This window comes from Pholis gunnellus (assembly GCF_910591455.1).
Source record: "Pholis gunnellus genome assembly, chromosome: 5".
Lineage (NCBI taxonomy): Eukaryota > Metazoa > Chordata > Actinopteri > Perciformes > Pholidae > Pholis > Pholis gunnellus.
In genome coordinates this window covers 22358769-22386513 of record NC_136531.1, presented here as the reverse complement: position 1 = coordinate 22386513, position 27745 = coordinate 22358769, and the positions used below count along the sequence as shown (strand labels likewise).

The following is a 27745-nucleotide window of genomic DNA, read 5'->3' as shown; positions in this document are numbered from 1 at the left end:
GACTCAGCAACGGGAAATAACAGCAATCGGGGGATAACAGGTAGAAGTTGAGGGGGGGAAAAAAACAGCTTCAGCCCTCCAAAGTGGGAATAGAAAGAGACAGGGGAGGCGATGGTGGGGAAAGTTTGCGCAGGAAGGCCAGCTCATGAGACGCTCACAGGTTTCTGACATGCAAATGACGGCGCTCATGCTGAATAATGTCAGCTTTTGTTTTCATTTCTAGGGACACCATATTCAATATCCTCTTTGAATCAAACAGCAAGTGCAGTTTTTCCAAGAACTTTGAAATCGTGATTTTTATCAATCATAAAGCAAGTGCCCTCAGCAGTCTTCGATATAATTTTATTCATTCAAACACCAATTGGTTCTCCCCTCAGATATCGAGCCTATTCCCTCATCTCCTTGACAACAATTATCTCGCTGACTTTATGGCTGAGGGAAAATCTCGGCGGTCTTTGTCAGCCCTTTCTCCAATCAATGGTGGCTTTTGGTGAGAGGGGAGGAAGCCGCTGCACTGGGTTGGAATGCGTCCAGGTCTCCGTCCGTGATACAGAGAAATGTTACATTTGAGACATGAATCAATGACAGGAACATTTCAAACATGAAAAACAGTAAAAGAGGATTTATTTCTTACACAAATACAAAAATCATCATCGTTCGCGATGACGATACAAATTGTATATTTGAACGTGAGCGGGGCAGGAAAAGATTATATAAATAACTGCCGCAACATATTTAAGGAGCATCACAGTAGATGCATTAATAACTAACACATTAAAGATGTAATAATCCCAGTAACCCAAATTCAGTTGGATCTTCTCTCATGCGGAAAATTGTATCTAACGAGAAAATGTAGCTACTAGACTACTGAACCAGCAGCACGCTGAGATTCATAGAATTATTCAAACTTGGATGTCCTTTAAAAAAAAAGTGTATACAAAATGCTACTGCGTACTGCCCCCTCCAATTTAAACATACAGGATTAAGGGGGATTTGATCATCATCATTTCCAATGCTGTCACAGTGCCCACTATCTGAAAGTCCCTTTTGGCAGTTACTGTTTCGCGTCATAGATCTATCATCATGGCCCTTATAGCTTCAGGTGAGACTTGATATCGTTCAGATACCGACACCAGTATCGTAAATTCCTACGATACAGCCTGTAAGGCTGGATCCCTGATAATGCTACATTGTGAACAACAAATGTGACATCTTTAGGAGGAGGGCTTGTTAACGTTAGCGGTTAGCAGCACAGTCCTACTTGGCTAAATAACGGAGCCAACGTATGGAGGTAGCATTGAGTTACATTATGATGCGTTTCTGGTCTGTTAAGAAAAAATGAGAATTGGGCGAAGGTAGATCTTGACGTTATCGTGATGTATTTATATTAAATCTTGTAAAAATGTTGGTTTTGACGGATTTTTTTTGAATAAATGCAGTTGTAGAAGGAGATGTTTTCACAGCAATCTACAATTATTATTATGAGGGAATCTTTTTTTTGTTTTTTTTTAACGCACTGGTATCGGATCAGTACTCGATATTGGCCAATAGGCAAGTTCAGGTATCGGAACGGTATCTGGCAGGAAGAAAAATGGTTTAGATACATCTCTTCTTGTTTATGGCAGCAAATTATATGTACACACACACACACACACACACACAGCTGTGCAGACTACACTCGCTGTGTCTTAAGTGTGTTAATTATTCATGCTGTGGTTCATATACTTGTTCTCTCCACTATCGCCTGTTTGCCTCACGGGAAACACTATCCCACTATTATTCCTCTATTCCAATATAAGTACTGCTACAGACGAACCTTGGCTACAGCACAAAGTGCTTGAAACGGCAGTCATTGATACTAGAGAGAGCGGGTTGTACAAGTTGTGGCAGAAGATAAAGGGATTGCAAATACACACACACACACACACACACACACACACACACACACACACACACACACACACACACACACACACACACACACAGGAGGTTGTCTCCCTTTAAGCACCCGTCTTCCAAAGCAGTGAGAAGCAATCGGGCGTAAGGTTGGCATGACTGATTGTCTCTTGTGTTGCTGTCCATGTTGTTCACTATGATATGCATCCTTGAGCTCCGCACTGGCACCACGGCAACAAAAGACCCACTCACCATCTCGCTGGCACACACACACACAGATGCATACGCACATTGATATTTACACACCTGTGTGCATAGGCTCATTCACACGCACGAGTGACCGTCATCGCATTACATGTCAACTTGGATGTCGGTCCAACAAGTGGTGCTGCACAGCTGATGCCCGTGAGTGTGTGTGTGTGTGTGTGTGTGTGTGTGTGTGTGTGTGTGTGTGTGTGTGTGTGTGGGTAACACAGAGAAAATGTCTTGCACATAATTCCTCTTGTGCTGCACCTCAGGGTTCAACAATATGGGTCGTAATGATGCACGATCACCCTCACTGTCTCTCAAAAAGAACCAAAAGAGCACAGCAGTAACAGGTTTGTTAGAACTCTCACCTTAAATCTCTGTCTGTTGGAAGCAGTGCTGCTGCCGCTGCTGCACATTGACCGCTGCCTCCTCCGGGTCTCCGTCTCTAGGAGGATTTGCTCCTGCAGCAGATTCCCATTCTCTGGTCGCGCTGTGGTCTCGGCTCCGCTTCTTTCTCTTTTCCCCTATTTGTCTCTTTCAGAGCAAAACCACCTCTCACTTCCGCCGCTCCACCACTGAGAAGCCCGTCGGCTCTGAGTGAGGAGAGAGAGAGAGAGAGAGAGAGAGAGAGAGCGAGAGAGAGAGAGAGAGAGAGAGAGATTGTCCACTGCCAGGCACCCAGCCTCCAGCCAGCCTAGTCTATATCTGTCTGCACCCTGCTGCTAGGTCGCTAAGCTAAATATGATGATCTTCAACAGCACTTCAAGGCTAATTAGTCAAGTGGAGGGATCCACGGGCTTGGTGAGGGAAGCTTCTCAGCGCGGTTGCCGGTGGATACGAGGAGAGAGTCTGTGCGTGTGCATCTGTACGCTCGTGTGTGAGAGAACGAGAAGGAGAGGCAAATAAGAGGAGGAGGAGAAAACCGAGAGTGGGAAGAGGGAATAAGAGAATGAGACAGCTGGGGAGGAGACAGAAAGCAGAAAAGAGCCAGAATGTGTATGAGAGAGGGGGATGGAGAGAGAGAGAGAGAGAGAGAGAGGGGGGGAGAGAAAGAAAGAGGGACTGTATGTGTGTCAGAGTCTGAGGCAACACAGTGGCTAAAATGGGAGTCTGTGCACCACTTTGATACTGGCAGACACCATGGGCTCTGTGATAGTGTGAGTGCACAGGTGTGTGTTTCTGTGTGTGTGTGCATGTATGTGGACATGGAAAGACAAAGCAGGAGAGGGGGAAAAAGCCAGGTGTGATCTGAAGGTATAGTGTCAGTGTTTTGTGTTTGTAAATGACAATACTGAGAATGTGAGCTCAGGTGAGCTGGGACCACGATCCAGCTCAGCCCTCTGGACAGCAGACAGCTGGTTAACGACGCAGCGTCAAGGGTAAAAGTGGGACGCATCCTGCACATGGCCCTATGTGGGTCAGAGGCCCTCAGGTGTTTGTGTGTGTGTGTGTGCGCATTTGTTTAGATATAAAGGTGCTAATTACAACCATAAGGGTTCTAGTTTGTTACCCCTGATTATTCTACATACAACCCAACATAAAGAAATATACATAGAACCATCTGTGAAAGGTTCCACCTAGACCCCCTTTGAGAAGTTCTACAAAGAAGCCTTCAATTGTGTAATCGTTTCACCCAGAACCCTCTCCACCATCTGTAGGGGAAAACAAGAACCCACCTAGGGGGTTGTATTCTAAGAACCCTTCTATATTCCAAGGGTGTTATCTAGAACACTAAAGGGGCTAATGTGGTGCAGAACAACCCGCAACAATCATGGTTCCCAGTCACAATTTTGTTATGGAGTGTGTGTACTGGATTGTGGGCACTTTCAAAAATTCTTGAAGAACCCTTTCCTCCAAAAAGGGTTCTTTGATTATAAAGGGTTCATAACGGAACCTCAGTTTCTCAAAGAACCCTTGACAAACCCTTTCTTCAGAAGCAAATGGTTCTGGGTAGAACTTTAGCCGTCCAGGAAGAACCCGTTTGGAACCCTGGACTTTCTGAACATATAACCTATATTATGACATATATTATGTGCATTACATCATGTTCTTTCATTTCCCCCCCACTATTTTGGGTTTCAATGGCGCTCTTTTAATCAAGCCACCTGGTTGCGCCCTCTTCTTCTGCGGTGGTTTAAAGGCACCTGAGTGAAGAATTAGAACTTACCAACTCCCGATATTGGCTTAACCGTATTTTTGCTAAGCTAAGCTAATCAGCTGCTGGACCTAGCTTTATATTTACCATATACAGCGTGGTATCAATCTTCATATCTAACTGAAGGCAACAAAGCAAATAAGTGATTTCCCAAAATGGAAAACAATTTCTTAAACATTTTAGCAAACTAAATATGATCCCCCTCTCATACCTAACCTAAAAAGTTTGAACAAATCCTAGTGGGCCACCGCATTGGTGGGCCGGTGGATCGTCATCCCTGGTGCGCATGAGAGCGCGCAATCTTTCAAATTTGGCTTTGTGGTTAGTAAAACATTTTTTCTGTGGCGTGACAAACAGAACATTTGTAGTTGTGCTTTAACCGGAATTTAAGAGCACTATCAGCAGAATAGGTGGTCAAGGAAAAGGTGCGGCATCCCTCTTGCCAATACAAATTTCCAAACACATCTTCATTTGTTACAAAAGACTAATGTGTAAGGAAACAGCCTTCTAAAAGCTGCCCTCCCTCTCTCTCGCTGCACTCAAACAAATCATTCACAGCTAGACAGAGGGCACGGACCACTCACAGTAAAGTGTCTTTTTTTTATGATTGAATCATGGATAAAATCACGTGGTGTGACGGGTGTCATAGTTCCCATGGCAACGTGCTGCATTCATAGAGTGAAAGGACAAGCGAGGAAATGCGCATAAAAGTGCACCGACAATGTAGATGAAACCAGTGGCACTTAAAAATGGCCTTGCTCACAAACCACCGAATTCCCATGGCTGAATGACACCCCTCTCTCACAAGCTCGCACAAAAACACACCGAATGAAACTGGCCTCACTCTATGCTGTCTGGAGTGACCAAAATGCCACTGTCTCCAAGAGAACGTCAGTGAGATAATGAGCTTGGACAACAAAAACGACTCCATTAATGATTTCTAATCACTGACATTGTGATCAAAAGCTCAAAACGTAAGAAGGCAGTATCATATCAAGCCAGTTAAGGTGCTGTAATTTCTCTCCGTCTTCTCATTATCATCATCACTTGAATAAGAGGCAAAGCAGCTTTAATTATAGAGCAGATGTCATTACTGGGAAACTCAATGTGCTTTACATTTGAACAAAAACAAAAGAAGAAAGAGGTATAAAATGAGGTCCACAGAGACTAAAAGCACTTTTACCAGCTCCTTCTTAAAAGCCATAAGTGGCATTGCCTTTAAAAGCTGGACATTTTCCCTAGATGAAAGTTATTTTTCATGTAACCTGGTTGCTGTTAGGACAAAGAAACAACTGCAGTGTATTTCACTGACTATATTAATGTCTGTCTTTTACAGCCTCCCAGAGGGCCCCTGTATCATCCGCCCCATCACTTTAACTCACACTCTGCAGGTGTGCAGCTTTCAAGTAGCATCTCTTCCATGCCGGTTGATACCTTCTACAAATGGCCTGTCTGGTCTTACAGAGTGATGCATGGAATAAAATCATTCTGGTAACGTAAAGAGTGAGAGTAGTTGTCAAAGTGTAGGGCGAACAGGGGAAAGTGAGACACTGTAAATGGAGCAAATATGCAGAGGTATACGGATGTGTAGCCTGCAAGTAGTTGGACACACGCTAGCACAACCATGCATGTGCACATACAAACTTGCAGTTTATTTTATTTTTTTCAACCCAGTATCCTTATATTCATTACAGTAAGTATTGTGCTGTATACAGTATGTAGTGAGGTGTCATGTAAAGGTGTGGAGGTTGGGCTGATGGATTGGCATATGGCGTAAACGACTTTCGTGCAGAAGATCAGAGTTTGTCTCTTGTCACATATCAGCAATTAAAAACACAATCTTTCCCTCAACGGTAACCAAGTGTTTAGTTACTGAACCCAAACATAACTTTAAAGTAGCTTTAGTCAATATTTCCGTATCAAAATTGGACCACAAAAAAGTGTAAAATACCACCGTCCACGCTACCGGCACATCAACCAAACAACAGACAGTCAAACTAGCTAGTGAACAGCAGCTTTGTGTTTCCTGAATGTTTAAAACAGGCAAATGTGAATGGGTTCACCAGATCAACTAATAATATGATATATGTCAGTCATGTGTCGCTTGTTTCCATTGCCCCATTATTTTGGTTTGTTTTAGTTACCTAACCCGAACCAAAACCGTACCTCTGTAGTTGCCATCACCACAATGTTTACTCTAATCTTAACCATACCATGGCTAGCTGCTATCGCAAAGGTGAGAAGCAAAAAAAAAAGCATTCGCGACAAAAATACATTCCAAATGTTTTTTTTTGCTGAAAGACTGAGGTTCTACAAGAACCATTTGCTTCTGGTTTTCAAGGGTTCTTTGAAGGACTAATGTTCCATTAAGAACCCTATTCATCCAAACAACCCTTTTTAGAAGAAAGTCATATTCAAGGGTTGTTTTTTGAAACATTGCTTTGTTTTGACCCTCAAAGCCACCGTAGTTAATGGTTTCCTTGACCTTTTTGCTCACAAAATGCTGTTGAAAAATTGAGGCAACCCACATGAAACTCACATGAGAAACCACTGATCCCCCGCCCCTCCCCCCATTTCTTTTTACATGTCTATTGTATGCACCCAAACACAAATGCACAGACACAAATGGTGCTCTTTTCTACAGTATGCTACAAAAGCACATACATGCAAACAAAGAGCGGTGTTTAGAAGGTGCTGGTACTGGCATGCATGAACACACAGGCACAAAAGCACATGCATGCAGGGTATTGTTACCAAACACACACACACACACACACACACACACACACACACACACACACACACACACACACACACACACACACACACACACACAAAAGAGCGAGAGACTGTTTTGCCATTTAGTAAAGGGAAAGCTGTGTGATACGAGCCTGTGCGCTCCCACTATCTGGCTGCTCATGTGAAGACTCTCTCTTGTCTTGGGGAATCAGAAGTAGGCCGAGTCGGTGGATGTGCTCATTTATTTCATACACTATCACTGTGGATCACAGCCAAGGACATTCTCGCTTAAAATCGCCATGCTGGGGAATTTCAGCCGTAAAGAATTAATCAGATCTTTTAGCAATATGGGATTATAAAGAAGATACGGCACAGTTCAGCTACAAGATGTAATTCATGTGACTTAAACACTGACCGTCTCGAAAGCGTGATGCTACTTCAGGGGTTCATACCCTAGATTGGGAATTGAGAAAGTAATTAGTCGTGAGAAAATGTGCCTGAATTATATTGCGGTATATATTAAACAAGAGTAGGTTATAATGACGTATACATAAAAATAGCTTGGCCTAGTTGTATTTGGAGTTATAGAGTATAGCTGAATTGGGCCCTTGCTCTTTCCTTGCCTTCACTCTCAAACAAAACTTCCTTTCCCACACCAGGGCCAACGTAGGTATTATTTTGTCACATAATGTAAAACAGGACACTTTAAGGAAATTGTTTTTGTCTTTTGGTGTGAACAGTGTAAAAGGAAACTTGAATTGCATGCAAAATATACTCCCAACATATTCCTTCTCATTAAACACTGCTAAAGGATCTACACTCGCAAATCTAAATGGTGTAAGACACGGTGCAAATAAAACAAAAGGAACACAATATAGTCGAGTGAAAAATAAAAACACAGTTGGAACTGACATCCTGAACCCTAGAGCACACCCAGACGGATGTGTTGTGTGTAGTGCATCTAAGGTCGACTGATCTTTCAAATTAGAGGAACACTCCACAGAATCCCACCTTAAGGATACGACACAGCAGCTTGAAAGGTTTAGAGCTTCACAGAGGACGACCGCAGCAGCCAACTTGGATTTCCAATGGATTCCCACAGTGACCCTGTATCCCAAAGGAGAAAGAAATATCAAAAGAAGTTTTTCAAACCACCCCTGCATCATTATCCACTACCTACTTCTCACCTGTCAGTTCAAAACCTCTGTATTTTTTTGCAGTCATTCATTTTCTTTAAAATATGCCAAAAAATTGTTAAAAATACTCATATCTGAATCAGTTGTTTACAGTTAAAAACATTCACCCAGTGGTCAGAAACTGTTTAATCCAGCTATATTCAGATACAATCAACAACTGTTATCCTCTATAACTAATGGTGTGAGTGATAATGTTAAGTGTTATTCTTATTTTTTAACTTCCAGACTATTTCAATTCATTATTTTCCAAGAAAATAAATGGATGTTGAACTAACAGTGCATGTTATTGCATTTCTGTTGTCACAAGGGGAGAAATTGTTAGACTTGTATCCAGAATACACGTAGAACAGCTCTGTATTATTAGAAAAGTAAGGCAATCGTATATCTGTATTTTCATTTCTCGTGAAACTGCAGGAGGTGGAATGAAAGGGGTTTTCCACTAGTTATGCACAGCTTTGATCCAGATATGAAGTTGTTGTAATGTAATGTAATAGTTTTGCCCACATTCTGGTTTTCATTTTTATTAAAGCAAATATTACCTCTTATTGTCTTATTTTACCACAGATAATCAAAATCACCTCTGATGATTGAGTACATGCAAGAAACACACCACGTGGTGAGGCTGGTATTAGATGAATTTTAAGTGTTTAAATGTGATATCTATGAATATAAATGAATGGAAAAAAACATTATTAAATGTAGCCTACACACGAGTGTGATAATGAGGATTTTGACACTCAAATAAACTGTTCAAATAAAAAAAAAAGTGCAAATACACCGAGTTTGATGTTTGCAGGAGTCGTGTGGAAAAGTCAATATCACAGTTACTTTTTAAGTCTCTCCAGAACATGTCAAAGCATCTCAACCTGCTACTTCGGAGTGAACGCAGTTTATCCGCTCTGCAGTCTCTCCGAGCGGCAACAACAGGAAACATGAGGCTGCTGTCTGCCGCTGTCTGGAGGGCTGGCCTCACGGTAATAACTGGAGTCAGGTAACCACCGGACAGACCGACTCTGTTCCTCCTCACAGACGGGTTCAGACACGGAGGGAGGCGGTGTGGAGAGCGGCTCGCCGGGGGACGGTTTAACCTCGTGTTTCATTTACTTTTCGTTATCAACGCCACCACCCTCTCTCCTCAAACTAAACTTTACGGACCCGAAAAAAAAGTTTGATAAACGTCACACAAACCCCGTCGTCCCGGTGTTCGTGTTCACGAGCGTCGCATTTTTTTGGAGCCAGCTCAGCGCATAGAGGCTAACTCAGGTGTTCAGCTACACGGGGAAGTTTGAGCTATTTTAGCTTTGTTGCTAAATAATTACGCTGGAAGGACTGGTTCTCTCTCTCTTTCTCTTTATTTCCTTCGCTTGTTTGTCGCGTGTCCAACACCTCCACTTCTCCACTCTGTTTCGTTTATCCTCCTTCGGTTCGTTGGACTTGACGTATCAAGTGGACACGTTTGAACAGGTAAGTTGTATCTTAACGTAACATTTTTCTGCATGAACCCGTGTGGTGTACGTGGTGGTCGGTTGACACCTATTGAAACCGGGCCAAGAGGTGGAAGTGAGCCCAGCCAGGAGCTGGACAACCCCAGCAGCTGATGACTCGTCTGACCTAGTGCAAAACCAAAGAGACGCATATTATCATATACCGATTAAAATACCTTTTTGGAATATAACGTGGCTGTCACAAGTGATGTTTTCTCTCACTCTTTGGCTTCTGTAATCCAGACCCAGCTGTACTAATGAAGCACATTTTGCACTTGCAGACAGAAAAGACTTTCACTGTGTGCTGCATTTACAATGGTCACCTTATCATAGTTATTGTAGTTTTATCTTTTAAAGATATGACGTGCCTACTGTAGCAAATATGTGTTTCACATTTCTTTCGGCATAAAGTAGCTACAAGACTAGTTGTTGCTCTTTTCCGCAAGATTTTTTTTCAGTCAGTTTAATGAGTAATTAAGTCCAACAGCCTGAAGTCTGCAGGGCTGTTACAACAGTTTTATGATGCAGTGGTTAAGATAGTGGGGCTGTCTTTTCACACTTTCCTGGCTGCTGTTGCAGCTGCAATCAAGATCTCGAGTCCCGATTAACCGCACGTTTGTTGTCTGCCTTTGATATGCATGACTCACCCATTTTCGGGGCAAAACACACTGCTGTTTCATCACTTTTAACCACTAGGCCTGTGCTAAGCCCGTTTCAGCTTTGCAAGCCAGCAAACAGACGCAGCTCGGCGCATACTGATTCACAAGCAGCGAGCCCAGCAGGAGCTCCTGACACGGCTCTTCTTCTGTCGGGCTTAAGAACGGGGGGCCTTGCATGGGGTCATATCCAGGGGGTGTTGCCCACCTCCGGCTTAATTTGACTCTCGGGAAACAGTTCCTTTCTTGAGGGTTTGGTTAACGAGCATGCCCGAGGTCTGAAAAGGGAAGTTGCCCATAAAGGATCAATGCACAGGATGCATGGAAATATAAATGTCAAGCAGATCGCTGCTGTTTCATGACACAACAAATAGGACAATGACTGCCCTGGGATAATTATTAAATGAACTTCAGCTGGTGTCAACCGACGTTAACCTCTGTAGTTCCGTGAGCTGTTAGCGGTAAACCAAACACAAAACGCTAGAAGTGAGCCAACTGTTTCCCCCGACTGCGGCCCCAGTGAGTAGTGAGTGAGCAAGCAGTCAATGTCAGAACTAAGCAGGAATTAAAAGGTGTTTTTTTAGAAAGTGTGAGTCACCCAAGTGGCCACCCAAAATATAATGCAGTTTGCTGCAGCAAAATGCGAGATTAACCATGGACAGACACGGACGGGCTCACTCACTCACACTCACGCGCACACTAGGGATGCTGACTTTGATTTTTTTTTCTTTTCCTGACAGATAGCCGACCCTTGTTAACCGTTCATTAACCTTTAACCGACCAGATAAGGGCCTGACATGCAGAAGTGCTGTGGTTGATGTGCATAACAAGCCGCCCAGCTGCAATGATAATCGATTTACAAACAGGTTAAATCCATCAGTGACTAATAACTGCAGTGTATGCGCAAAACAGACAACTGAATCCCCAGTTCAACCGCCATCAGCTGAAAGCTATTGGCACATTTATCAGCCGATAAATGAAAAGAAGAGAGATTTGTTTTGTTCACCAGAGATATTATTATTTTGTTAACTGTAAAATGTGTTGCCCATGTACATTTCTTGCAATTGTTTAAATTGAAGGGCATCATATCAAAATGTTTTTATTCATGTCAGAGGTTGGGTGAAGAAAATGAATATCGGCCAATATTAAATCCAATCTTTTTTTCAATATTTGTATTGGCCTCAAAAATTCTCTATCGGTCGGATTATAATGACAATGCTATCTTGAGTGCAGTGTAACCCAAAGCTTGTTGAGGTCATCTCTCTTGTGCAACCGTCACACAAGATATTCCATGTGTAACTAAAACCTCTGTAGCTTTGTGCATAAAGCCAAATTGAAGGATCTGCTGGCCTGTTTGTTCAGCTGAATGTTTCTCCCTTAATGCATGCAAAATATAGCACGGAGCCCGAGTCACTTGCAAGGCAGTTTGGTTTTGTTATGAATCTGCAGAAATCTCCTCAAATGTAGAAAGAGTAAGTGAGACGGGCAGAGTGGGAGGGGTAGCTGTTAAAAGACGGATAAAAGGGCAGGAGAAACTGTGTGGTCGTCGGCACCACCAATCAGCAGAGAGTTTTATCTTTTCAAATCGTGTTGGAGAGAGCAAGAGAGAGTTGGGCTTTAACAAGGTGGAGGGAGATTAAAAATCAGCAAGATAGAGGGGAGGAGACAAAAGCGTCGCTGGGAGAGATGAAATCCACCGCTTCTTTGCTTGGCAACCTGGGTGATAGATGGATTTTCTGCAGGAGGGAAATTCCTCTCTGCCACATTGCCCCCAGTATATCTCATGTCTGTCTGTCCACCCACAGATGAAGTTATATTGGATTTTCACATGTCTTTCCCTCTTAGTGTAGCATTGCCATCAGAAACAAACTCCACTGACTGCTGGTACATTTTCATGTTTCAACCAAGCTGTTAACATGGACTGGGAAGCATAGCCTGATGATTAATGATACCCCGTGGACATTAAAGTAAATACCAATATTCGCACTTCTTCCCTCTCTTTTATGTTGTGTTGCCAGAGCTCATACTGGCTGAGACTGTGCCTCGGGCTGTTGTTTTTATTATGGCTGTACAGAAGATTAGTCTGAACAAAGATGGTTCACCTGGAAACAAGGGATCAGGAAGACACAGGCCACACAGTTTTTTTAAATTATTTTATATATATTTTTTCTTTTTTTATCGAGATGGAACAATGGTGATGAATAGTAGTTCTCAAGGAAACAACTGTGGCACAAAATGCAAAGAAAAAATAAACATGGTTGGATGTGTATACATTACTTGCTAGCTTGCTTTTTTATTAATAAATTTAAAAGTAGAGTAATCTAGCTATGTAGGCTTCTGCATCAGGGACCCAGGCTCTCACCCGGGTACGGTTCGCATACTTGGGTAAGGCTCAGTTTGCATACATGGGTACGGTTCGGTTCGCATATGTGGGTACGGTTCGGTTGGCATACTTGGGTACGGTTCGGTTCGCATATGTGGGTACGGTTCGGTTGGCATACTTGGGTACGGTTCGGTTCGCATATGTGGGTACGGTTCGGTTGGCATACTTGGGTACGGTTCGGTTCGCATATGTGGGTACGGTTCGGTTGGCATACTTGGGTACGGTCTACATTAGGTGTACGTACCAACTGTGCCAAAACACAGAAGAGAAATTCTATTCAATGTGAGTATCGGTCATTGAGTAGTTTTGAAAGAGCCAGGGTCGGGGAGTCCATATGGCACGGTAAGAATCATTAGCTCCTAATATGAAAATGCCCTACGACTTTGCTCTGGACAAATGTTACCAGTAGATCCTAGTTCTATTGAAATTTCTATCTTAAAGGGCTACTCCATCATTTCAATATTTCACTTCTATGAAATTGGAAGATACGTGAAGAGAGGGATTCGAAAAAGAAAGTATGCATCAGAGGAAGAGATGTCTCGGCAGATATATTGATGACGTCACCAGGGTTATTATTTACACAGACTTTGCAAAGCTTCTTTATTTGACTGCGTAGTACTCACAATGACGAGTAAATGTTTGCTGGGTTTACGACAAATACTGAAATTGAGACACACGCAGAATTACTCTCCAGTGAGCTCATCTGACCTGCAGTATGTTACTGCATGATGTCACCATCCATGTCAGTCTGAACATACCTGAGATACCAGCCACGCCCCAACATTCAAGTTTGAACTACAGCCACCGGCTCTTCCTTTTGTGTCTCCTCTTGTCCTTTGTGTCTTTGTGTGTTGTTTAGGCAACAGGAGGCGTTTTTCAGACAGCCTTCTTTAAATCATTCTGCCTGTGCGTGTCTGTGTGTGGTATTCCTTTCATTTGCAATAGTCTGTTGACTTGACGCCTCAGAAATCCCGGCTGACAGTTGCTGAGAGAAGGAGGATAGAAAAAAAACATTTGCCATCTCCAGTTTACTTTATGCCTGTTGTACACTTGCCCTTCTTTTGACACCGGCATCAATGTGTTAATAAAGCACACAAGGATTAGACGGTTATGTGTTGTGGCTGTAAAGGAGATAACTTCAAGAAAAGCCTGAGCTTTCTGACAGCATAATAGTTTAGCTTCATCGCTTGCCAGCAATTTACCTTTCTCATGAAAGTCTACTCTCTCCATTTAGGAAACTTTCCCCTGCACTTCAGTGGCTTGTGAATATTAATTAAAGTATGAAAACATTTCAAAAACTGTCGGACACTTGAAGAAAAGCCACGATATTACAGATACTGTGAATATAGACAATCAGTTGGCAGTCTAATACAAACAGCCCTGCAATAAATCCTACCAACATGAAGGTTATGATGTTCAGTTTTTCTTGAAACTGTAGTTTGTTAAAACATATTCCATCATATGGAGAAGTGTTGCTTTTATTTAGCCTACCCGCATTGGTATAAATTGTTGACAAAATAATAGAAACATCTTTCAGTAAAATGCAGTACAAGTCATGTCAGAAGCATATAGCTAGGTCTGCTTGTACAAGTATGATGTTCCTACTTATGTGCAAACTAAGGAGACGACATACTGTAAACTAGAAGGGTACTCGCAGAGCAAAGACCTACAAGGCCATGCCCGATCTAGCAATGGTAAAATAAAGCCAATTCTAGCCTATTCTTTCTAACGGCCATCAGGGGGCGACTCCTCTGGTTGCAAAAAGAAGTCTGATTGTATAGAAGACCCTACTTCTAACATGATTTATAACCTCGGTAAACATTGTAAACATAGGTTTATGGTCTCAATCTCTACTTTCAAGTCTTCTTCAATACAGCATGATGTTCATTTAGTAAATTATGGTCCCATTTAGAATTGAATAGGCCATAAAGCAGGGTGTGCTTTAGGGCGGGGCTACAGGTTGCTACCACAGCATTGTTTGGTCTGGGAGTTGTGCGTGTTGTCCACGAAAGTTCTTTGTATCCTTTTTTGTTGCCTAAAAATGCTGTATCGAGGGCTCGGTTACACTTAGCCCCACCCTCTGGTGTAACTTCTGGTTGCAAAAAGCCAAGATGGCGACGGCAAAAATGACAAACTCGAGGCTTCAAACTGGCAGTCCGCAAACCAATGGGTGACGTCACGGCGCCTACGTCTGCTCGTTCTATACAGTCCATGGTATCTGCCCTGTGGTTCTGATCCAACATGTAATGAGATCTTCCTCGGTCTGGGCTACATCCTTCCACCAGCTTTCGTGAAAATCGAGCCAGTATTTTATTTCCGTAATCTTGCTGATGAACAAACCAAACTGTAAACATGACCTCGTTGACTGGGGTAATTATGCAACCTCAAGACGCCACCCAACAACAAATACACATGGCTGCGGTTACAATGTCTGGTTGGCCATGGCGCTCAGCTCAGAGGTGCTGCACACAGTCGGCAACAAATACCTCAACGATGCTCGTTTACTGAACTGTGGGTATCTGTTTTTAAATGCCGACAAAGCACGAGTGCACATTAGATACGGGGTATGCTTCAGGCTACGTGCACTGAATTGATTGAACACATTAATGGACGGCAGAATTAGGCCCACATTTAGCATGGAGTGTGTGTAAATCTTTGTGGCAGGAGAGAGGGAGTGTTGTCACAATGTAGCGATGCCAGCAAGCTGTCTAACGATAAACGTTCTTCCAAAGCTGCAGCAAATGTGTGGTGGTGTCATCTAGTCCGTTAAATTGCAAAAAACGGTCATCACTGCCAATCCCCAACTTGGAAGAAGCTCACCTGTTGCTGAATTGCTCAAAATGCCAACGACGGATCCGCATCCCACACACAGGGATTTGCCAAGCCGATTTCTTTTTTTTTTCTTCTTTTTTTGTAGTTTTGGTAGCTGTGGTTTTGTTTTTGGGTGTCCTAAAGGAACTGCATGCCGTATGCGCAGCATTAACATCCCTTTTCCATCATCAGAGGAATTTCTCAACCGTTTCTTTTCACGCTTACAGGCATGTCTTTTTTTTTGTCTGCATTTTCATTTGAACAAAAATATTCCAACTCCTGTTCCGCTGCTTAACACTTCAGCTCAGCACAAGTTGCGTTTTGCTCAAGACTGATGATCTGTTGAATGAATTTGTCAATCACACATTAAAGGCAATACCCAGGGAGGAACAGTAGTCCATATTAAGATGTGGCCTTTTTTTTAGATTGTTACCATCACTCTTTTGTACTATTAAGGGACAGCATGTTGTTGCCATAATCAATAGGTTTTATACTGTCCTTGACTTATTGATTAAATATATAAATATCCACTTTTGAGATAGTTTAAGAGACTGGAGGTGTGCTTTGTTTGCAGTCTAGAAATGAGTCTAGCGGTGAGCAAACACTGTATCTGTCGTGACTCTCCGGCCAGTGGTGGACAACTCACCTTATTTGCCTTCCCAGGTCAAGAGAGCATATCTTGAGTTTCCTAGAAGTGTTTATGACCCTTTGTTTACGAAACCTAAAGAATACATTTTGTGGAGTGCTGTTAACCTGTTGTTATTGAAACCCCACAGTGTTGGGTCCTGGGAACCCTCCGAGACCGTTCTTGGTCCTGCAGCCGGTTCTGTTGGTGAGTGTCGGATTGAAGAACTCCTTCCATTAAGATTTGAAATCAATAGATAATCACAAAGTTACAGAAAGAGCTTAAAAAATAACAAAGGCACAACCTTTGAAAGTAACAGAAAGATTGGGAGAAGAGGAGGAGGGCAGATGAGAGAAATAATGAAGACAGGAGAGAACGGAGGAAGAGGGGGAACCTGAGAATGATTAGGTACACAGTGAATCCAATCACGCACTGAGTATCCTAATAAAAACTCTGTGAATATAAAGAGATCTGTTGAAATGAAATTGACAGAGAGATACCAGTTAACTGAGTTTCAAGAGAGATATCAAACAGAGAGGGCCTCAGGTTTTTTTTTCTACATCTTTGATCTTTGAATTATGAAACAGTTTGGAGGTTTCACATTCTCATCTATATGGTAACAATAGTCTGCAACCTAAGGAGGAGATATCAGACACTGAGCCAATCGCAGCGGTGAAATCAAATCATTGCACAGCTGAGATTTGGTCTGATCCTGTTTACATTAGGCTGCTATGAGAATGGCATTCTTAAATCAACACTACGTTCTGATGTAAGAGTTCACCCTTCATCGCCTTCACAACCATAAGCTCAGTCAGCCGCAGGTTGAAAGACGAGCGGATCGTCTCTATAATTTCTTTAATTGATGGTCTGGAATTCAGTTTGTTTGTCTGCAGCGATGACGAGGAAGGAGGGAAAGTTAAACATTACGTCGCCCGACTAAACATTTACAAGCTGAATGCCGGACACCCTTACATTAGAGATTGACAAAAGCTCTGCAGCTTATCAGCTGGTAGGGAGTGACCTACAGATGGACCGTATTTGCAGTGCTCTACTGTGTTGTCCTGATGCAGCTTGATTCTGATTTGGGCTGCGCTGTGTTTTGTGAGATAATGTGTGTGTGTGTGTGTGTGTGTGTGTGTGTGTGTGTGTGTGTGTGTGTGTGTGTGTGTGTGTGTGTGTGTGTAATGACTGAGCCACGAGGCCCCGAGGCACACAGGCCTTCAGGCTTTTGACTCCATGACAATGGCTAAAATGAACCGAGACCGGATTACACCAGTCCTGCATTCCTCTCCAAACCTGTTTGACACGCACACACACACACACACACACACACACGGCCAAATCAATGAAGCAAGCCAATGCATGTCTTACACACACATTCTGAAAGTTAAAAGAGAAAGCTTACGAACTGCATGTGTGCACATGGGGAATCAGAAAAGTCATTAGTGGGCAATCCTATAGTAGTTCTGTCAAAAACATGCAACGGTATCACAATGACTTGGTTTCCCTGTAGTTTATAACTGCTCCTGCACTGTTGTGCCTTTACATTTTTTTTTTTAATTTCGCTGTTCGTCGAGCCGGATCCAATTCACACCCTTCTTGTTTGTTGTAATGTACGGCGCTGTAGGATAGCCACCCGTCAAATCCTGCTTACCGTTGGCACGGTTGAACGCCTTTCTAGTGCACAGCGGGGTGAGTGATTAGATCACAGAGCAGCACAAATGAACGACCTGCAGCGGGCAGTTTCAATGAAGACCCACACTCTGGGTTTAAAGAAAGGTCGCTTTGCCTTTTATTTCTGTTGGTTTTCCAGGTGGACTGTGCCTCCAAAGTGCTACTTGGTTTTTGGTTGGATGTCCGTCCAAACCTTGTCCAATCCTTCCTCACAACAGCTCAGCTGTTTTAATTATTATTATGTTGATAATTTTTATGCTTAATTGTGTTGCATTTCAAATGTCAGACAATAGTGAAAAATCGGATTAAAAATTTCCCAGCGCCAATGATGACATCATCAAATTGCTTTTTTTTTTCTTAGAGTCCAACTCTCAAAGATATCCAGTTGTCTTCATTCATTTTAGAGTGGTAAGAAATAGAGAAAAGCAACAAATCCCCACGTTGGAGAAGCTGGAAAAGAATATGTTGCACTTTTACTTGATAAATATCTAATAATTGTCCGCTGGGTGACACGGAGAAAGTCAAATACCTTGATACGGCAATGATATTGCAGGGTTGACCATTGGTGCATTCACAAAATATTTAAACAAAGAGATTTTTGATAAGTTATCATCGGTAATGTGGATATATTGACCAAGTGGGTAATGGCAAATAATTAAAAAAAACGGCTTCAATAGTCTGGTAAGTTCAGACATGTTACGATACACAAAATCTAAGACTATATCTAGCCTCATATCACAGTATTGATATATAACCCAGCTAATGTTAATACATTACATTAAATTAGTAATTTAGCAGACGCTTTTATCCAAAGTGACTTACAATAAGGGTGTTCAACATAAGTATTCAAGAGAACTACTAGTCACCAGAAGTCATAAGTGCATCTCCTTTTTAAACAAGCATCTGAGAGCATAAACCAGAGCTACAGTGCAGAAACAAACTAATACATTATCAACCATTCTGTTGTTTGAATACTTGATTAGGCAACTTATCTTACCATCTTATCTGTCTTTTTTTGGAGAAAACGGCCCTGACGAGTTTGCTGCTATCTGCAGGATCGCCGTTGCAGTTAAAGCCGCCGTCACACAGCGAGTCTTGTGAAACCTCTGTGCATGTATCGGCATGCGAGACGCTGACAAAATGGAAACTGTCGCGTACTGTAAGGTGTGTCTTGAACTTGATGAGCTGGGTCTTGGTGGAGAAGCAGCTGAATGTTGACAGCCCCCGGTGTGTCGTCGGGACTCGTCAGAACAGGTGTCTCCAACTTTGATCCGCTCTCTTCGCACCGCTTCCTCGAGTTCACGCTCTCTCATTCGTTTCTGGTTCCTCGCAGGATTTTCTATTTGTAGGATGTCTCTGTGTCGTATCCGTCTATTTGTGTCTCCCATCCTCACCCTACAGTGTCTCCCTGCTCTTCATGGCTTGTCGGCCGTGAGGCGGGTCATGACGAGGACTCTGTCTGTCAGTCCAGGTTCTTGTACCAGGTTTTGCTTGAACAGAGCCTCAATGGAGGAAGTGTTGATCTTTTACTTCCTTTTCTGTTTATCTTTTCCTCTCCCCCTTGCCAACACGCTGAGACTTGACTTAATTTAAACAATGTAATGTATATTTAACATGTACGCTGCTTGAGATATTATACAGTACAACATATGTCATGCATCACACTGGCACAGTTTATCGAACCCAAATATGTTGATAAATGGCATTCGGTTGGACAATATTGCCCTCAGTCACTCTGTCTGTGTTTGGCATTAAGCTTCAGCTAGCCTGTAATCTTCACTCCGTTTGCAAAGCGTAAAACACACACACACTGCAGTCCACCTCAGGGTTAAAAACCGGTGCTTCCCCTCTTATCGTGAACGTTAATGGACACGTCAACTGTCTGTGCACGGTGGTTGAGGAGATAAAGCCGTAGATAGAAGACTTCATGAATGCCACAACATTGAAACCACAGTGATTCCGTCTGTCTCGCAGCGTAACGCCGACAGTTGAGAACTCATTTTCTTCTGCTTTGAAGTCTTGACTGCTATATACATGTGTACATGTAGAGCTGGGCAGTGAACACGTCATCAAAACTGTTATGTTGGTATGTTCACTGCAAAAAAAGGGCCTTCCTCCAGATCTAGCTGTTATATGTTATAACGTGAATATGTTGAAGATGAAAAAAAAATGGAACCTCAAGCAAATCATGTTGACAATTAAATTTGAAATGCAATACATTAATATACGATAATCCCAGGCATTGTTTTTTATTGTACAATACATGATACCCTCTATCCTTAGACTCTGAATTTGGATAATATATACATACTTAATGTGAATTTAAGTGAGCACATATACAATAAAGTCTAACCCAAATGCGATTTAAAAAAAAAAATATATATATATATATAACTACACTAAATTAAGTTTTTGACTTTCACACAGAATTCTTGAGAAGATTCTTGTTGGCATATGTTGATTTCCAATAAAAGTGTGTGTGTGTAAACCTCTTGTTGCTGTGGTTACCCTTTTGATATAGTGTGTGGAGATACTTTGATGTGTGATCCTGCAGCGTGAATAATTAATAAGGAAAATACTACAGTTTAACAGCTGTTTTAAAATTCTCTTTATATGCATGCGGAGGTCCTAATGGCGGATGTTTGATTGGCTTGAGGAAAATAAATGGACTAAAACTGTTTGAAATGTAACTTATTTCGAAAAACCTAAATCATGTTGCGTATCTGTACATCCAGTCTGATAATCTCTTATAAACTCGTTGAACTCTTTAAGATTCCCCCAACTTGGCTGCTCACAAAGCTGTTGTAATTTAACTGACTGACACGTCCAAAACGGCGCCATTCTAGGGAATGCATACACTTAGACCAATGCAACAATGTGACGTCTTCACAGTCGGATTAAATGGATAATCCTGCATGTTAATCACACTCGGTGAGCCAGCGTGACTCATCCACGCTGCGTAGCACGTTGTATGCCTTCGCCTCACCATGCATATGTATGATCCGGATGACCGTGTTAATCTCTGCAGCCCCTCTGCCGATTTGATGGGTGGATGAAAAGTTTTTTTTAACAAAGGCTTCGCCATGCTGTCACTTTTGATCCACTGCTCAGCTTAATGGCTGCACAACTGATTTTCTCACCCCGAATCCTTCCAGATTTGATATTTTTTAAATGTGTACGACAGATGGTGATTTTGAGATGGCTAGTGATCAAGCTTGCCCATATTGGGAACCACGCAGAGGGCAATATCAAGCAAGTACGATCTATGCAGCCATGAACAATATTTAGCTTGATGTCAACCGTCTGTGTGTTTGGCTGATGAGATAATGGCTGACAGCATAGAATATGTCAGTGGCCTCAGTCAGACAAACTAGGTAAAGGAAACCGTATTAAATCTTCAGCCACGTTTCAGTCTACTCAGCAGTCTGGGTCAACTTGTTACAAAATAGAACTGTAGCAAAAGTTGTGCATAATACCTGCTACTTTTTGGAGTAAAACCCCTGCAGACCGCTGATTGGTCAGAGAGTATCGTCACTAGGGCGACGCGGGACATCCTGTGCAATCCCGCCATTTTTAAATGGCCAAGCTACCGGCAATGGCGACTGCAATGTTTTTGTTTACTGGACCCAGATCTTTTTTAAAACGGCAGTCCGCAAAACTACGCTGTTCACTACGATAAAGTGCAGGTTGCGAATGAAAGGATCTAGCAGGTGTCTCGTTGGAAGATGTCACGGCAGGTTCGTAAGGCGATCAGCTGAGAATCCTGCCTACCCTGAGCGGGTACTATCTCACCTTGCACGGAAGCTCAGGATCACATGCACACGAAAATCCTTCTCGTCAGAGCTTCAAGTAATGTGTTTGCATCCGACAAGCGGTGAGGATCTACTGGCAGCTAGGGACGGGGCTTAGGTGTGTGTGTGTGTGTGACGACACGGAGAGGGGACTGTTCATTCTAAACAACAATGGCTGCTGCTGAACAGGTTAGCGTAGTTACTGCAATAGCATCAGTTATATCCGAACTGTAGTGTTTTTTTTTCTTCATTGAAAGACAAGCAAAGAAAAGACATGGAAGGTTTTTCTCAACATGTTTTTGCTCTTCTCTTTTAAATTGACAGATGGTTCAGTTTCCAATGTCTGCTTTTCAGATGGTTCTCTGTAACAAACCATCTGGCGGTTTAGGTTAGGTACTATGTGCAGTAGAACACGGAAAGCGAAAAGCACCTGTTCGGTTCAAAAAAGCTTTTGGAGGTTTGCCTGTCTTTTGCCCGTGTGGCAACGTGAATAGGGTATTTTCTGTTCACCAGTTCACCTGATTATCGTCGCAACAAAAGCTAAAATAATTGCCGCCATGATCATTTTTGTTGTAAAATCCCGTCCCGAAGTACTGGAAACTGCTGGGCAGTGTTGTGGCGTCCAAGCTCAATGATCTCCTACTCAAACCGGACTTCATGTGTTGTGTTTCATGTCTCACTGGTACTCTCACCCAGGCGGCTCCCTGCATTGTTTTCATGCTGCGTGTGTTTTCAGTCTAAAGTGCGGCAGGACTTGCTGTCAGTCACTGCCGAAACTGCACAACGAATGAGTTTACCTGTCAGTCCATACAACATGATTTTGACACCTACTGGTTTTGTTAGTCAGTCAGAACGTGTGTGTGTGTGTGTGTGTGTGTGTGTGTGTGTGTGTGTGTGTGTGTGTGTGTGTGTGTGTGATCCACCCGCGCCCTCCCCAAATCCTTTTCATGGCTGTATAAGGCAGAGGCAAGATGAGAGCAAAGGGATTCTCTCCTTTGAGATGCTATTGTTTCATCATAGTCTCCTCTATCAACACGATTTAGTCAAATCGTCTGCGCATTAAAGTTGCTTTAGTCTAACCGCGACCTGAAAGATCTCTTTTGATATCCCCTCGCGGCGACGCCTTTTGATGCTCTCAAGCACATGTGTCCCGTTGTGATCATTTTCGTGCGGGGCTTACTGTAGGCATCTGCGCGGCTGCTGCCCCGACAAGTGCGCGGATCGTGAGGGTTAATGATGCCCTTTTGGCGCTTTGATGTGCATGCATTGTGTGAGCCTCCGCGTTACTTCCGAGTCGAGACTGAACACGGACTCTCACGCCTGTGAAGTGCAGCCGAGGAAGTCTGTGAGGCACGTTGTTGACTTTGATGATCCCCAACACGCTCCAAAGTCTACTACTCTGTTCGCTCCGTGACGTAGGAGGCGCACACATATTAACCTTCCATCTGTTACTGACACACACACACACACACACAGAGCAGTGGAATGCAGTGTTTTCATTCCCCCGACCTGGACTGTCACTCAGAGGAAACTTGGCTGCGTGCTGTTGCGGCAGCACCATCCAAGCTCCACAAATTCCACCCACACACACACCTACACACACACACACACCCTCCCACCTAGTGTCGGATTCATTTCTTTCTAGACCAGCATTCCATCTCCAATAATGCAATTTCTGCAGCAGTCTGTAAAGCAGCGGGAAATCGATACCTGATGGAAAAGTACTTTTCAACAATCCGCTTCGTCCATCCCTCCAGCTAGAGTTATGGCCTCTTTGACTGCCCCGGTCCGCGGTTGGGGCTCCATCTAGGAGTTTGTTTCACAGCGAGTCGGCTGTGTGTTTTGAGGCAGGCTCTTCCCGAGCAGCCGGACGGTGACGACAGCGGAGGATGCGCGGGTCCAGAGATCAGGGTCTTTGCGATTGCTTGTTCCGTCACTAATCGTCTGGAGGACGGCGATGTTTGTGCTCTTCCTGTTCCCAAACACACGGGAGGAAGGATATTCTGAATTTACAGTGGCCCTGGAATACTCTCTCTGTTTTTCTCCGTCTCACAGGCCTGGAACTGTCCTCCAGTCAGATTTTCCATTAGAAAAAACCTTCAACTTCTCTGCTACTATCTTGTCCGGTTCTGCAGTTCTACGTCCTACACTCGAGTGCTTTGTGAGCGGGGTTGAAAAGACCGTAATGTTGAATGGAAGCAGGATAATGGGACGTGTCGACGTAAATGAGCCTCCAGCCGATGAGCCGCACTTCAAAGCAAAGATGATTCCAGGGAGGCCTCACTAATACCGGTATTAGAAATTAATACAACTTTTAGTGTTGGTAGTCAAATGCGCTCGCAGCACGGTGTGAGATTTGAGGGCATACAATCTACTGTAACTCTCCAACCTCACCTCTGCCTCCCACTCTCTCCCCTCCGTCTTCACTGTAATCATCCCCCACCTCCGTCCCCTCTTGTCTCCAAGAAATGGAGCAGAAACTTCAAAGGGCACAGAAGCAGGGTGGCCGGCCGGCGGTCTAACAGCAGAGTAATTGCATCATCACACAAAAACAAAATGTCACTGGGTGGCCTTTTAATGACTTTGATGATTTTCCTCGACGTCTTGCGGGCATTTCCTCTGGTGTGGCTCCTGTATGCCGTCACTGATGTTAAGTTGTAGATGAAGGTTCATACAGAGGCATTGGTGGTTGTAAGTAGCTCACGCCGTTTGTACTGACTGCCTCTCCCACAGTCTTTTCACCTTCTTTTTTTTAAGTGGCATTTGTGCCGTTTTGCTCAGTTTGAAAATAATGACATTTTTTTTTTTCGCACTGTGATTTGGATTTAGCCGAACACCAAAATAGTTTGCCGGTCTTCAGATTTAAAGACCTCTTGCCTTGTAGGAGTAGCACGGCCTAAGATATGCAGTCGGTTGTGCACTGCCAGCGAGTGTGTGTGTGTGTGTGTGTGTGTGTGTGTGTGTGTGTGTGTGTGTGTGTGTGTGTGTGTCAGAGGAATCTAAGAGCAGCGAGCTGTGATGCTAACTGATTCTTATGCTTTTGCATACCAGACAACCCGCTGTTCTCCCATCTGTTCCCACAGAGCTAATGTCACTACACAGGCACTCGGCATATAGGCTTCATGGCACCCCACTAGGCAAATATACATTGTTATGTATACACATAACACACACACACACACACACACACACACACACACACACACACACACACACACACACACACACACACACACACACACACACACACACACACACACACACACACACACACACTCTGAAAGCAAATATACATTACTTTGCACAAGGGCAGGAGGAATGTTTCATGCTGACAATTTGCAGGAAGACCGAATAACCTTCCTATATATACACACACACACACACACACACACACACACACACACACCTACACACACACACACACCTACACACACACACACACACACACTGCAAGGTCACAGTGACCTTTGACCTCCAAAATCAAATTGAGTCCAAGTGGACGTTTGTGCCAAATTTTAAGAATTCCCTGAGATGCAAGAGAATGGAAAGGACGGACAGTCGGACAACAATTACTGGGACTCTTGAACAGAACGGAGACTAACTTTTTCTACAAAGACAAGGGCTCATTGACTAATAAAAAGAATAACTAATCATTGCAGCATTAATTAATATACAACGTATTCATCTCTTCTCCCTGGACTTCACGTCCTCGGACCTGTGCTCGGATTTTATTTGCCTTTGGCCATAGCACCTTCAGTCCAGTGTGTGACAGAGTGTGTATGGGGAGAGAGAGAGACTGAGAGATGTACACTGGGAGAGACTGTGTGTGTGTGTGTGTGTGTGTGTGTGTGTGTGTGTGTGTGTGTGTGTGTGTGTGTGTGTGTGTGTGTGTGTGTGTGTGTGTGTGTGTGTGTGTGTGTGTGTGAGAGAGAGATGCCACTAAAGTCAGACAGCCTACAAGTTGCTCAACTTGCAAGTGTTATGACCAGATTCTAATGGCGCTGAGGCTCGTTGTGGTCACCTGTGTTGGCGTGTAGAAGGTGGACCAGGTGTTGGTGTGCCGTGTTGGAGTTTCACTGCCGCCGTTTGTTTCTTACATGTATCGGATACAGTGTGCAGGGAACAAGTCGCACATCACATCTGTGGGCGGCGGTGCTTTCTGAATACCACAAGAAGGTTTGTGGGAGTCGTGTGAGAATTCACACTTATGGTGCAAAGATTCATTAATAACACTTCTGATTGGTTTTATAATGTGGACACGGCCAAATAAAGAACCGACATGATCTACAGCAAATCCTGAATGGTTTTAAGTATCTATAATATTCTCACCCTGACTTTCCATATTGTATTTTTACTATTGCGATTTTGGTCTGCATGACATCTTTTGCGTGTCGGTCCATCCTGGAAGAGGGAGATAGAAGGCAAAATGTGTGTTATACAATAATAGAAGTATACAATGCTGTATTATTACACTATAATTATGCTAGCTGTTATTAAATTAAGCAGATAGGTTCCACTTGAATTACCAAACAACATTTACCGTACATCTCTGTGGTAATTACCCTGTCTGAATTGGATCAGGTGACCTTTTGAATGACAGGAGTCTTTTAATTTGATTCCGTCTCAGTGAGGAAAGTAAACACAGGATCAATTGCTATTTATATGGAAATGTTGCCAGCCTCCGCCAGGATAATCTTCAAATGAAAATAAATATATATATACCCACACACACCTAATCATAACATGAATTTCATCCCTTTATACAAACTGAATTGAAAGAAAAGCATTAGGGATCAACCGATTGCTCGTCCATGACCCGTGACCGGCCGATCAGTTTCGTGAGGTGCTTATTATTATATTATTAGATTAGATTATAGGTTTATGTTGACACACAGTAAGTAACGGCACAGACATACACAACATGTGTCGGTGAGTGAAGTCCAAAATAAGCTGTGAAGGAACAACCTTAAAACCATTTAGAACAACTAACTTATTCAGACACTTATTATATTGTAAGTAATTCCCATACATGCTGCTCAGAGTATTTGCAGTGACAGATGACTAAGTCACTCAAATTGGCGCACCAAATTAAAGTTATTTGTAGGCAATTTTTTCACCACTTTTATTGTAAAACTGCTCATAAAAAAAATGCAAAAGTCTAGACCTCGGTGTCCTTAATGGTGGGTACGACCATGCTGACAAACCTTTTAAATGAAACCCAAAGATTACAACAATTCGGTTTAGCTGAGAGCAGATCACCTGAGATCACAATGATCAGGGCTTTATGGTAAACGGAGTAAAGATTTAATCTAAATGTCTCCATTTTCTCTGCCCTGAACGAAACGCGCTCTCGTATGTGGGTCAACGGTCGTCCGATTCAGTGGATCCGAACCCCAAACCCGTCGCCAGATCTCCCGTCGCCTCGTCTTCTGTTCACCTCTCCTCTGCAACCGTCTCTCTGACTTTCTCTGCCTCTTCACTCTTTGACTTTGAGAGCCCTTCCCTCCTCCACCCGCCTATATCATGTCTAATTATCGGAGTCAGTGCGAGTGTCTACGGGGAGCTCCTCAATACCTCCTCATCAAAGCCTCTGTTTGTGTTTGCTTGTTTATCTCTGGCTGCTATTCTAGGCGCTCTCCTGGAGCCCTGATGAGACACGAGCCTCCACTCCCTACGGAGGCTTATACTGTAAGCTGTCGCTGCACCTACAGTCATTCAAAACACTGCCAAAATGAGATTGTTTCTTTCTACCTCTGTTAGAAAGGCCTCTTGTCTCTCAATCTCTCTCTCTCTCACTATATTTATATATATATTGCACATATAAATAATCATATGGCTTTCAGCTGATACTTCCTCGCTGTCTCGCCACCTCAGTTCCTGAGAGAACTCCAGCGTAATGAAAGGCACGCTAGAGGTTTGTTTCCCCATCAAAACATCTCCCCTTGCCTCTTCTTCTTTCACCCGTCTGTATCCCCCCCCCCCCCCCTTCAGTGCAGTGCACCTACATTTTTCACATTGTTTCATGTGGGGCCCTTTTCCCTTTTGACCGCCACCCGCCCCACACCTCGAGGACGCCGGAGGAATCC

The 27745-nt window shown here is 43.2% G+C and overlaps 2 protein-coding genes across 3 annotated transcripts in view; one reads left to right on the top strand and one right to left on the bottom strand.

Annotated features, from left to right (window-relative positions):
* The window catches only part of plppr2b (phospholipid phosphatase related 2b), a 42858-nt gene extending 39660 nt beyond the window's left edge, over positions 1–3198 (bottom strand). For both annotated transcript variants that reach the window (XM_079159046.1, XM_079159045.1), the window contains exon 1: positions 2514–3198. In XM_079159046.1, coding sequence (XP_079015172.1) covers positions 2514–2561 — 48 coding nt within the window. In that variant the 5' untranslated portion in view covers positions 2562–3198. The remainder of the gene's footprint in view (positions 1–2513) is intronic.
* A 6087-nt stretch (positions 3199–9285) lies between these two features.
* palm3 (paralemmin 3) overlaps positions 9286–27745 on the top strand; it is a 33766-nt gene continuing 15306 nt past the window's right edge. The window contains exon 1 of the mRNA XM_079160252.1: positions 9286–9699. The gene's annotated coding sequence lies outside the window, so the exon portion shown is untranslated. The remainder of the gene's footprint in view (positions 9700–27745) is intronic.